We start from the raw sequence: 13663 nt of genomic DNA, 5'->3' as shown, positions 1-13663 counted from the left end.
TTCTGATGGTCTACATATTCCCTTACTGTCATTTCCGCACAAAAAAGCAAAACAACAAACGTCTGTCAAATCTTATAGTTCAGTACCATACACACTTTCCTTGGAACAAAACTGTTTTCAAAGTCCAATCATTGTTTATTGTTCCAATCAGCTTAGGTTTTGTGCAGCACATTCACAAAACACAAAAAAGGATTACACAACACGTTTAAGTCAAGTGTACTTTATTGTCAAAAATCTATGTAACACGGTTAGCACAGAAGTTTGAAATTGCGTTAGACCAGTCTCCAATGTGCAGTTAAACTAAAACATATAAATAAGACATTGATATTAGTCTCACACACTCTCTCTCACACATACAAAAACTGACATACTACATGAATTTACATTCGTTCTCTGACACATTCATTCACAGCACACAAAACACACACACACACACACACACACACACACACACACACACACACACACACACACACACACACACACACACACACACACACACACACACACACACACACACACACACACACACACACACACACACACACACACGTTGCACAAACTGTTGGGATAACCAACGGAGGTGATCGATTTTAAAAATCAAGTTAAGCCAGCTGAGTATTTTGTTAATATTTACAGGAGAACTACATTGTCCTCATTAGTCTCATAGCATACAGATAATAAACATTACATCATAGTAAATGACATTTAGCAGATGCTTTTATCCAAAGCGACTTATTTATTTAGGTACAGGGTATTGGTTACAGTCCCTGGAGCCATGTAGAGCTAGGTGTCTTGCTCAAGGACACTTCAGCTGTTAACCTACTGGTTATGGTGGGACTCAAACCTGCAACCCTCTGATACCTAAACCAACTCCTAACCATTAGGCCACATCAAAGTGATGTTTTCTTTTACATATTCAGATTAATACATATCCTAAGGCATCAGTCAATCGAGTACACAAGGAAAGGTTTTGGTTTTTAGGTGTCTTGCTCAGGTGCACCTCATCCTTCTTGCGTTACAGCTGAATGCTGAGATGTTTAACGGAAAACAAAACAAAATCGTATAGCATGGTAATACTGAAAATAATTTATATTAGATTTACATAAATATAGGTATTGAAAACAATTTTCAGCATTTACAAATCACATGCTGGTGAATTTGTAAATATATGGACAGAGGTGTAAGCCTCAGAAAAAATGGCAGCTGGTTGTTCGTAGGGCCCAGTAATGTCACTCCCCTCTCCGCATCAGCTCCCATCCTCTGGAGGTTCGTCTACGGGAGCAGCAAATACACTGCGCCCACGCTCCAGACGATTTTTATCCACCAAACGAAAAGCTCCCATGAACTCCTCAATATCAATGCTGCCGTCGTGGTTGGTGTCAATGCTCTCTGCCAGGTCTGAAATGGCCTCGTCAGAAATTTCCATTTTTAGATAGGTGGCCAGTAGCCTCCACGTCTCCCGGAACTCCTCAAAGGAAATGGTTCCTGAATGTAAAGAAAATGAGTTTTAATGGACATTTTACAATACAATAATGTACTGTGGCTGTGATACAATGTGCACTTTTTAAAAACTGTAAATTTGGAAGTAAAAAAAAGACCAAAAATGTACTGTGCATACGTAGCATTAAGATAACATACTGTACTGTGTTTTCTCACCTGAGTTATCAGTGTCCACTATTCTGAAGATTGTCTCAAGAGTGGACCGATGCCGGTAGAGGGTCTCTAAAATGGTCTGCTCTACAGACTATTCACAGAGAGAGAGAGAGAGAGAGAGAGAGAGAGAGAGAGAGAGACAGACAGACAGACAGACAGACAGACAGACAGACAGAGAGAGAGACAAAATAAGTTATAAGACTAGGAAATACATAGTGACTAATAATGATATTGACATTTCCTTTTGAGTGTAAATTGTGTGATATTTATTACCTCTACATTGGGTTCCTTAATGGCCAGCTCCCTAAACCAGCGGATGTAGTTGAGCTTGTTGTCTGGAGTCAGAACGATGAGCTGGGAGCGGAGCATCCTCCAGGGGAGATCCATGTGCAGCACCGCCCCCACTGCTTTGGCCCAGTCATTCAGGCCAATGAGGCCTGGCATTGACAACACATGAGAGGGACAATGCATGGATGCACATGAATGGGTAGATGGAAGGATTGATGTTATTTAATCATTATTTAGATTGTGAAATGGGTGCTAGTTGTGATCATGGTGCAAAGAACCCCAGTGATGAGAATGTGGGGCACACTGGATGGGAGATGATGTATGGTAGAAGTTGTTTGAGGGACATTTTCAGTATGTGAAGCAGGGCTTGACACTGGCACCTGCCAACCAGCCAAATGCTGGTAAAACTGGGCTGTGGCTGGTAACAATTTCAGTGTCGCTAGCCAATTTGGCAGGTAGCTTATTCTATGGTCTGACATATCAGAATAGTGTATATTCTACCCCTTTTGTATCAATTGTTTGTATTTAAGTTCAAGAAAAAAGCTAAGTTACTCAGTTTCCATTTGTTTGTTTTATTTCCATGTAGAAACCCATGCACTCATCTTCTTGCTCTAAGCACCTCATCTTCTGAGGTTGGATGTACAACGTCATGATAAAAAAAATGTGGCTAGTAGAATAGCTGGATGGCTAGAGACTCGGGGAAACCACTAGCCACGTGGCCGGAAAGCGAAAAAGTTAATGTCAAGCCCTGATGTGAAGTGCATGGTGTGAGTGACCCTCACTAGGCCTGTGTAAGCTACTTGTAGTTAGGATGTCTTCTGTATTACATGTGTAGGAGTTTTTTAAAAAGTTTGTACCTGTGTTTTCTTTGTCATATTCTTGGAAGGCACTGATGAGTTCAGTCTTATGTACAAACAGCTGTTCTCTCAGGGCTTTCAGAGCAGCGCGTTCCGTTTTTCCAACACTACCACACAGACATAGAAAACAAAGACTGTAACTTCCCCTGTACATATTGTAAACGTTTACCTTAGAACCAGTATGAAATACTGAAGCGCATTAACTTGCACCATTTAACTTAGCAATATGCAATAATTGATTGACTTTTAAAGGCAAGGTACGATATCTTGGAAAAACGGCTCTAGCAAGCTATATTAAAATGCACTTTATGCAGACCTTTTTCTGGTCCTCCCCCAAAAACAAAAACCCCAAAGTACTGGAGTGCACAAGGAGAGGCAGTTGAAGTTTGAAGGACCTATCCATATCCAAACATTTTGACTGACCAATGCATGATTGGTCCTGATCCATGCAAGGTGGTTTCCCACCATTTTTCACTTTTGGGTTGACTAAAATGTTTAGTTGTTGTGGCAAACCCTCTAATTTAATGCTTGCAATATGGGTGCAAAGAGGATTTCAATCAGTATGGTGGAAAAACACTTCAGAAAAAGTTCTGATACTCTTCTCTGATACCTTTAAACTCAATTAATTACAAATTTCAATCGATTCAAAGCACTGCCGTAAACTGAACTGGTTACCTCTGCTTGAGAGAAAGCTCCCGTGTCATATCACTGGCCTGATACTGCATGAAATGAGGCACTAGGTCTGGGCCAAGCCTGATGTAGGCTCCCCGGTTACTCCCAACCTCGTAGTAGTTGGATGCAGAGAAAATAGTAAGAACCTGTGAAAGCACACACATGGACACACACACACACACACACACACACACACACACACACACACACACACACACACACACACACACACACACACACACACACACACACACACACACACACACACACAGTAACTTATTATGTCTACTACATACAGTACTGTTTTGCCTGATGCATGTAATAATCCAAATCTCACAAGATGAAAGTAAGTTCTATGTCTCTATGTTCATCTGGTGAAAATCGAGTTAAGATCCATGTAGATGAATCATTTTACAGGATGCAAGGATTTTGAAAATGGATCAAAAGGGAGAAAGACTTTGTATCAAGTATCATTCTGATGCACATGAGATATAATGTAAATTGCATTACAATTGGCTGACACTTTTCTCCAAGTTATTAACAGGGTGTTGGTTATAGTCCCTGGAGCAAAGTGGGGTTAGGGACTTTTCAGGAAGATGACACCTCGGCTATGAAGGTGTAGGAAGAGGTACTGTAATGGTGGGATTTAAACGTGCAATCTGATCTAAAGATCAGCTCCCTATCATGAAGCCACAGCAGCCCCAGTAGGTTAAATAGGTAATCAAGTTAGAAAGGTTTAAAAAGTACAGGCAAAAAAAAACAGGTGAAAAAAGTAGGTTTTAAAAAAATAGGTAGTAGGTTTAAAAGGGTCACCTTGCGGTTGTGGCAGAACTCGTAGCCCTCCTGTTTGCACTCATGCGATCGTATGATGAGCTGGAGGTTGTGTCTGGTCAGGAACTCCTCCGTCACGTTAGGGCCCCAGTAGCAGCCTCCCCCACGCAGCTCATTGGGCAAACACCCGTCTTGAGGCATTGGATCACTCCACAGTATATCCAGGATCTGAAAGTCAACAGTCAACAATTAACCCATTTTGTCCTAAGCCCTTTTTGGAAAAAGGTGCCCTCTGCCTATTAAATCCTAAATATCTCAGCAACATACAAACATGAAATGAGTTACATTTAAAAGCTAGGACCCTCGTGTTACCTCAGAATGTGTTCATTCAGCTCTAACCTACCCACATTGTTAATAAAACAGCTCAAATCTCAAGAACCTGAATGCAGCGTATGTGTCTTCAGGACACAACGGGTTAAACAAAGCTTAAGAAATGCCAAGCTGCAGTAAGTAACTAGTTTCATACACTATTTTGTATATATTACATCTACGTATGTAGGCCTACAGTATTTTGTTTGTTCAGCACCACGTTAAGGGTTGGAAAGGGGTGGATTATTTCCATTAAATTTCCATGGAAACTTTGCTCCGAGAAATTTCAAATCAGAAACTTTGCATAGACTTTTAGAGAATTTTGAGAATGTATGGAAATGTATGAGAATTAATTGAAATATTTCTCAATCCACTGTTATCTCAGAAAAGGTCCATTTAGAGCAGGGATGTCAAATCTGCCAAATCTGGCCCATGGAGCCATTTTATTCGGCCTGCGAGATCATTTCAAATGTATATTAAAGTTGGCCCACATACACCATTAATGTGCAGTGTAAGAAGAGTTGAACATGAAATATTGTGCATCACAGGAATATGACTGGGCCCAGACCAATGAAATGGCTTACATTCCTAGGGAACACAATATTTTATGCAAGGATGGTTAACTACCATATATAATGGGAAAGAGTGTGTGTGAAATTTAACTGATTATTAAGTGCATGCATGCACAATTATAGTACATTTAAAAAATATATAGAGTAGCTTGGCCTGTGTACCATATTTTGATTTTGGCCCTCAGTCAATTTGAGTTTGATACTCCTGCTTCAGAGTATGTAGGAGGTGTGGCCTCGCTACGTTTACATGATGTTTTTAAATCCGATGTATTGATTCTGAATTAAATAGATCAGAGTTAAAATTATTTCGTGACGTGTGTACATGGCACTTTCACTTAAATCTGAATAAACAGCTGGGGAAAAGAAAGCATTGCGATTGGACTGAGAACACACATGCTGTGCGAGCCAAATAAGGCGTGGGGGCGTGGTTGCCAACCTTCAATACCACCGGGATGCTGGTCATCTTCAGCCCCAAAATATTTGCCTCAGCCTGGGTCAAACCCTTAGGACATGGACCTATGGCCCTGGGTCATTTACAATGCTTGACTTACATTTACTTTTTCACACTTTGTGTGGAAACAACAAAACATTTCTAAATGCTCTTTTCACGTTTATGCTGCTAACACTTTTATTCACAATGTTCAAATTTCAAGACTTGGTTAGATATATTTAAAGTGCGTTTTCTTGCACTGTTTGAAGACCTCTAAAACCTGTACCCTCATATTATTTTTTGTTAGGCTTTTCAGAATACAACCATATCTGCCACTTTTGCATATATGTTTACAGTTAATTGAAATACTTGAAAATGTCAAAGTGTTGCAAACTGCCTCAAAATCCCTGAAAGGCCTTAGACTCCAGGGGATTAAACATGGGGCACTGTCAACACAAGACCAGAAATTAAGTAGGCTATGGCATTTGAATATTAGAAGAGACCTGTTTCCACTCGTCATCAACAGCTTCCACTACGCTGATGGCGTCCGAGGAATCTAGGGATGCCTGGGGTGGAGGCTGAATGGAGCCTCTGGGCTGGGGGCCTGAGCCTGGCTGTGTCTGTGGGTCCCCCTCCTCCTCGACAGACAGACGTAAATCCTGTATGGAGCGCCTCTGGAAACTTTCGCGAGGGCCAAAGAGGCTCACGCTGTTGCTGTGCACGGAGGACCGTCTCTTGTTGAAAGTGACGACAACTGAGTCGTTGTCACACTCTGAATCGAGAGACGACTGTGCTGCAGGGCTCTTCTTCTTTGGTGGCCTCAGAGCTGATATGTACTTGAAACAGATACGACACAGATGCATAACATTACACACATGCAGTACATGATAATGAAGACCCACCTCCCTGGCTTTGCTAGACGTAAGATATCACATTCAGAATAGGCAAAGACAAGACAATAACTTGAATAAATTCTATTACACTTCAAAAAGTATATCGATTTTCATAAAGACCCTCTTTTCAATGATTTTAAGTGTGCATAATTGTTTGGGACACCCTGTATGTATGTCTGTATTATATGCATGTATGTAGCTATGCATGTAAGTGTGCAGGCCTATTGTATGTATGTATAGTATGCATGTACAGTACGTATGTACTGCACATACAGTATGTGGTTTACATACTCGGTGTCTGTCGATTTTAGTGAGTAGTCCCAGGTCAGTGGTATCTGAGATGCCGCCATGCACGACCAGCACCTTCTGGTCAATTATTGTTGCCAAGGGTAACCAGCTGAAAATCTTCTGAAGCAGTTTCAAAATCCTTTTGCCGTGTAGCTGTGAAGATGAGGTCATTCCAGAAAATGTTCAATGAATTATGACTATTATGCCAGGATTTTTATAGTCATTTTTGCAGTCAACTCTCAGTTCAAACGGAATTCCACAAAACAAAACAATGCACTATCTTACAAAATGGCAAGACTTTCTCGATTTTCTTTTTGATTTTCTTTTTACACGATTTTACTTTCTGAAATGTGTCTTAATCATCAAACCTGTATTATGGCCCAAATGAGCCATGAGTGGAAATGGTCTTATAGGCCTAAGTCAAATAAAATAATAGCAGGTTGAAAGCAGATGTACCGGTTGCTGATTAGGTCATTATTACATTTCTTTCATATTTGCACAAAGGTCTAAGTAAAATCATACCTTGTATTTTCCAAGTACTTCTTTAGTGAATCCATACCTAAGAGTGTAAGATTGAAGTATATTAATACAATTACAAGAATATTGAGTGCATGCGAGTCTTTGGTTTTTAATTTAAAGAGAATAAAATAACAACTTCCATGATTTATCTTCAAAATCTGAACATTTTGCTGTTCTGTCTTATGTGAATAGCACACAAGACAGGTTTTCATGTACAGTACTTCATTCTTCATTTTGTTACAGAGTCCGGCACATTTTAAATGTGAGAGACTTACCGTAAGTTGATAATGTGGTCTTCATGGTTCCCCCGGTTGAGGTGTACGTCGCCTGGATACACGAGTAAGAAGGCGAAGAGGATGAGGAGAATCTCAATGGAGTCCTTGCCTCGGTCCACAAAGTCTCCGTTAAAAACATATGTCCTTTCCAGCGACGGCATGCCGTTCTACAGAGCAGAGAGGCGAGAGAGAAGAGGTTAGGGAAGATTGAAAGAGGTTAAGGACACAAACTTTCACAGTGACATATTCCATGTACGTATTTCACAGAACAATGTGTTCATGTAAACCTTACCTTGTAAAATATGAATAACAAATCCTCCAATTGTCCATGTAAATCACCTGAAAATAAAAGTATGTGTCGGTTTTATTCATTGCTGTGTCATTGGCATTAGTGAGACTGAGAGATGGGAAGGTGTATTGTCTTGTATGCTAAGTGTGACATTTTGGCAGAGATGTCAAAAGTAAAAGTACTTTTGTGATGTAATTACAACACTAGCACATGGCATTCTATAGCTATTACATAATTTACTCACTGTATCTAATGAGAGAGATAGACTGTGTTATTACTGAAAAACCTAACAAGGACCCACCACAATTTTGATCCAACCAGTGCAGAGTTAGCTAATCGTAAGACAAGTACACAGGTCTACTGGTTACTCAGATAAGTTACTTGTGTTGGAAAGAAACTGTTTCTTTTTTTACTTTTACTTTTGACACCTCTGTATTTTGATGGGGCTGATATGCCTTTATTTGAGATAGGACAGTGAGAGAGAGACAAGAAACGAGTCAGGAGAGAGAGACGGAAGGACTGGCAAAGGACCTCAGGCCATAATCGAACCTGGGTCGCCAGCGTAACGGTATGGCGTCTCAGCTCAGGCAGCTACCGCGCCCCCATGAGGTTGTCCTAGTTGGTGACATATTCCTAAGGAACAGGGAGAGCTGTAGAGTAGAAGGGGTTGGAGGGTGCTTTTGTAGAGTAGCAGAATGAAACGAGTGTAACAGAAAGTGATCTCAGTTTGTATTAAGGACAGACAAACATCTGCTTTGCACATTTCTGTGTGATGGTGACATGTACATTGAAGTGTAGTCAATGGTGAGACCCAGATATTTGAAAGCATTTCAGATTTGACTCCACGGTATTAAATGATTACGTGGTGGGGATGACCCGCGCTGTGATCCGAGTTGTGTGGGCTGTTGCCCATGGGGTTCCAGTCCGTCCCGGGTCATGTGCCAGTCCTCCCCCATCTCTCTCATTTCCGGTCCCATTCATCACTTTCCTATCTCAATAAAGGCAGAAACGGGCAAAAAAACCTTAACACAAATGTTTCCTGTGGTACTCTTACCACAGATAGTGATCTCTTTGCTTTGGCAGGTTGACACTCGGCTGACATTTGGCAGGGCTCTGAGAAGTTTCCAGGTCTCCAAGAGAAGCTGAAGAACATATCGCGAGTGTAGTTGCTACAAGAAATGAGAACAAGTTACAGTACATTAGAAAACACTTCTGTATCATCTTTCACTTATGTCATGTCAACATTTGAGTGCCAAACCACAGTGTCAATCAAGCTGCCGTACTGTTTAAAATATCTTTTTAACAGATGGCTCTTGTGACAACATACAGTAGTATACGAACGTTTGCAAAAAATCACATCAATTATTCTGACAGAGAGATTGTTCTAAAACGTAAGTCTTCATCCCTTACTATGCCTTAACGAAAAAGTGCAAGAAGCATACTTTTTGTTGGCCATCTGGCCATGAATAAATTATACTGATTAATCATAATATTGCTGTGATGCACAAGGAATTGTGTATGTTGATTTTATTTCACAGCTGAAACAGCACACTAAACAAGACTAATACAAGAATAATACATGCAGCTGCTGCTCCTTGTCCACTTTTTGATTGATGTAGCAAAAACAAAGCAATACAACACATGAGGACCCACCTGCTTATTCTTGAAGGCTTCCACGAGATTTTCTACTACACTGACTGTCAGTGGGAAGGTGAGCCGTGGGCCAGAATAGATCTCAGGGACGTCAATGTTTTCGTAGGAGAAATATCTCTCCCACTCCGCGTCCCGACACACCTCATTCTCTCTGAAGATATGGGAGATCAGGTTCCCTGTAACAGATGAGGAGAGAGGGAGTGTAACCCGACGTGTTCCAGCGCAGTCCGTCCCCCCCTCTGGGTCTTGAACTCACCACCTCCTCCAGCACAATACCGCTGAGCTTAAGGACTAGTCCCATAGCCCAGCGCTACCAATACTGTATGAGGCTTCGGGAGGGAGGTTTACTAACGTTCCACGCCACACTCTGCTAGTTGGCCTCCTTTAGAGGAGCACAGTTATTGTCTTGCACCATCTCTCCAGCCTGGTCTTGTCATCCATAAACTTCTGCTCAAGTCACATTTCCCTAAATGTTATGCCTGAATCTGCACTTCTGGGACGGGGTTACTAATTTGCCCAACAACCAATAAGGAAAAGAGGGAGGTGGTGAAGGATGACGCATAACGAGCAGATTACAGGTCATGACCAAACATTCTGTAAAATCAGTTGCACATTTCGAAGACATTTCCCACCAGTAATCTTTTCTCAATTCGGCTATTCCGTACCATTGGTATGTATGAAATTAGGGTAAGTACAAATACCACCCCAAGGTTTAAGCAACATCAACAGACACCTCTCAACTCAGCAATAACTTTTGGTATGATAATTGGAGCATGTTAAGACATTACATTTTTAAACCGGGCTCCCATAAGAATGGCCAGGACCTCGTGTAGGGCTGAACAAAATGGCGCCTCATCTGACAAGTTAAGGGTGAGCAAACTGCATGCTGAAATTGGAATTGGAATTATCTTTGAGTGCCTGCTTGCGTACAGATCTGAAGGAGAAACAGACTTACTTTCACTGCTTGCTGGGTGGTAGTTGTCCACCATGTAGCCCAGGAAGTTATAAAGCTGGACAAAGAAAAGAGAAAATGGATAAAACAGAATTGGTGGATGTGCTGTTTTTACATGTTATGAATTGGGTGACACTAGAATACATTGCCAATGTTAGGCACAAATACATGCCTAATAACTGTCTGTAAAAGCGACTTATATATGTTAAGGGCCTACAAGGGCATTGTTTCGATTATATTGATAATAAAGGCCTTATTGGCAGTGAATAAGAAGTTTGCGAAAACATGCCAAACTAAAGATGCACTCAGAGAGTGCAGACTTCCGCCAAGGAAGCTGTTTGATAGAACCTTTGACTATGTTACCCCCTTTTTTCCCCAAGTCTGTCTGTTTTGTGTTCGTGGAGTTAAAAACTGAAACGTCAAAATTTGGCCTATCCCGCAATGGCAAAGAATCTTTTTTTAAAATCCCGGACCCACATTGTGATCCAGATCACCACCAAAATTGAATCACTTGTTCCGGTTGTCATTTCCAACAACTCCACAAAATGTAATCAAAATCCGTTCATAACTTTTATCCTGCTGACAGACAAACAGGCAGACAAAAAAAACCCCACATGACCGAAACACACAACCTCATTTGTTTGAGGTAAGAAATGATTGATTTTGCTTGACACATTGAATACATGTTATGTATTGTTCTTGTTATGCTAATCACCTTGATCTGGTCCTGTTCCCCAGCATACTCCATGGATTGGAAGATGTTCCATGTGTATCGTCTCCTCATCTCCATGCGAGCCACATACTGCCTGTACCAGCGCTGAATCAGCAAGGCGGCCCGCATAGCTGATGGAGGACATGAAGGAGTTCCAGTCAAAGTTGGCTTTGTTGTCAATTTATTCACACGTACCATTCTAGACGTATGTACACTGCCGTCGAAACTATATTTTATCACTGCCACAAGCAAGACAAACATTAGAGTGCAAATAAAGTAAAGACTCGTCCTATCCTAGAGGCACAGGCACAGCAACATCATTACATCAACAAACAACAAAGACAATGAATAACAATGAATACAAATAATAAAAACTAAACACTAATATGCAAAAAAAACAACATAGGCCTATGCATAATGCTATTGCTAGGCTACAGTAAGCAATACTGTATATTGCGTCAATAAACATTAAGAAGCTCACATGTCGCCGCTTATTGATGTTGTATGGTTGAGGGGAGGGGAAAAAAAACATTGAATTAGCTTTTAATCAAGTAAGCCACTTTTGAGATATTTACCATAAGAAAGAAAACTGACAGAAGGGTTAAAATTATGCAGTTTGTGTTACAGGTCTCTTAAATGCTGTAAGCAATTTGGAAAAAAGATTTAAATTTGTGGAATTACCTGTGACCACAACTGCAGCATCTGCAACAGAACAAAAGGAAAAGTACAAAGTTGCATTACGTTTGTCACTGGATTTTCAAATGAATCATAAAACATTACAAAAAAAATGATCAGGCTGTCACCTTTGTCATCTTCTTTTTTATTGTGGTGGTCACTTGCTGTTGTCACAATGGATCCCATATTCCTGTAGAAGGAAAGACAGATCATGGGCTGTTAATGGTAGGCCTAGCCTAGGCAGACCTGCATGTTCGTATGACTGTGATCAACAGTGATTGAAATCTTTTTGAAAATAAATTCTGTAAAGCATTGGTCCTGGCAGCAGAGATAGTGAGTGAATGGAGAGAAACACACACAAAAATGAAACATGAATGGAACTTGCTGTTGGCAAATGCCCTGTTCTGTATTGAAGTCAATATTTCACTTTAAAAGAAAGAAGTCTACCGCACACTTTCTTAACTTTATGCTCGTTTTATTAGAGCGAACAACGCGTTTCGCCTCAGTGCGTCATCAGGCTCGCTCAGGTATCAGGTCAATATTTCACTTTGTCATGTTTCCATAATATCTGGTAACACAACCGTTTTATATTTTACATTTCCTATATTGCACCTTTAAAAAGAAAATTCACTCTGGCTTGCTTGCAAGGAAATAATGTAAAATCATAATTCATAAACACACAAACACACAAACTCTGAACCTGAAAACCATAAATACTCTGGAAAAACAAACAGATTCCCAAAGTGGGCCAATTGACTGGTGGCATGTGAAAGCTGAGGAGCCGTGATGTACTTCCTGCTTCAGTAATGAGATTCAAGACGTCGCCTTAATCTGACCGCAGCCCGCTCTAATACTGACCTTTTGGACTGACCTCAATCCAACCGCTTTACCTCGTTTTCATCCAGGGCCGCTGGCAGCTTTTGCCGGGCCCAGGACTAAGTCAACTGAAAGCCCCCCCCCCACTCAAAACAAACAATGTAACAAGGACCCAAACCTGGGCCCCTCATCTCCCTGGGCCCGGCGCAACTGACCCCTTAGACACCCCTTGTCGGCTTCCCTGTTGACGACAACAACTACCTTCTTGATTTCTATGAAAGATTAACAGTCAACTCTCAGCAGAAATGACTTCTCTCCAGTCATGAGGTGCCTCTCAGGCATATAAGACAAGGCACCTGACTAAGAGACAGCCTATTAATAGGAGCAAATATAGCTAATTTGGTGCCAACCCGACGACAGCATCATGCCCGGCATTTCCGTGAACGGTTAACAGGTAGCCTTCAGCAGAATGTCTCTCATGTAAAGGCAAGGCACCTGACTGTAAGATAACCTATTAATAGTAACACATGCATATACTGTGGCTGTATTTGGTGCCAACTGGAACATTTTGGACACAGTGTGATCAATGGTTAAATGCCAGGAGACAAATGGCTTGATTGTGAAGATTTGCCTTCAGTGTCTGTATAATGATATACACAGGTGTGGCATTACATACTGACAATAACCATTAGGTAAAACTATGAGGTCATGGCTGACCAAACTCAAGCATCTGATAAAGGCAACCTTAACTGAAAAAAGAAGAATATACCAGAAAATTAAATATTGCTGCTTTACAACCACCCCAAGCAAAGTCAGACAAACAACTTTCATCAATTCAAGTCAATTCAATAGACTTGTGCTATTTATATTTCACAAGAAAGGGGAGATTGCATAAGATTCAGATTGAAACATCATAAAATAGAGCATCACTCACTCCCTAAAAATATATCTCTCTAAATGTGAAAAACAATCCTTA

At 40.9% G+C, this 13663-nt stretch overlaps 1 protein-coding gene and 1 long non-coding RNA gene across 2 annotated transcripts; one reads left to right on the top strand and one right to left on the bottom strand.

Moving 5' to 3' along the window:
- Nucleotides 1-529: 529 nt before the first annotated feature.
- Nucleotides 530-12012, bottom strand: ppef2a (protein phosphatase with EF-hand domain 2a). Its single transcript, XM_063195616.1, has 16 exons — nucleotides 12000-12012; nucleotides 11200-11898; nucleotides 10488-10542; nucleotides 9533-9708; nucleotides 8934-9048; nucleotides 7883-7929; nucleotides 7591-7757; nucleotides 7319-7355; nucleotides 6800-6949; nucleotides 6119-6451; nucleotides 4287-4472; nucleotides 3477-3619; nucleotides 2802-2908; nucleotides 1930-2093; nucleotides 1660-1747; nucleotides 530-1488 (listed from the first exon to the last, which is right to left on the bottom strand). The coding sequence occupies exons 2-16, from the start codon at nucleotides 11455-11457 to the stop codon at nucleotides 1250-1252; spliced, it is 2265 nt and encodes a 754-aa protein (XP_063051686.1). The 5' UTR covers nucleotides 11458-11898; nucleotides 12000-12012; the 3' UTR covers nucleotides 530-1249.
- LOC134446279 (uncharacterized) lies at nucleotides 10159-11305 on the top strand. Its single transcript, XR_010034392.1, has 3 exons — nucleotides 10159-10402; nucleotides 11071-11130; nucleotides 11223-11305. It is a non-coding gene; the product is annotated as an uncharacterized LOC134446279 (long non-coding RNA).
- Nucleotides 12013-13663: the final 1651 nt, after the last annotated feature.

This window comes from Engraulis encrasicolus, chromosome 3, assembly GCF_034702125.1.
Source record: "Engraulis encrasicolus isolate BLACKSEA-1 chromosome 3, IST_EnEncr_1.0, whole genome shotgun sequence".
NCBI classification, from domain to species: Eukaryota; Metazoa; Chordata; class Actinopteri; order Clupeiformes; family Engraulidae; genus Engraulis; species Engraulis encrasicolus.
The sequence above is the reverse complement of the archived record's forward strand: the minus strand, read 5'-3'. Positions and strand labels throughout refer to the sequence as shown.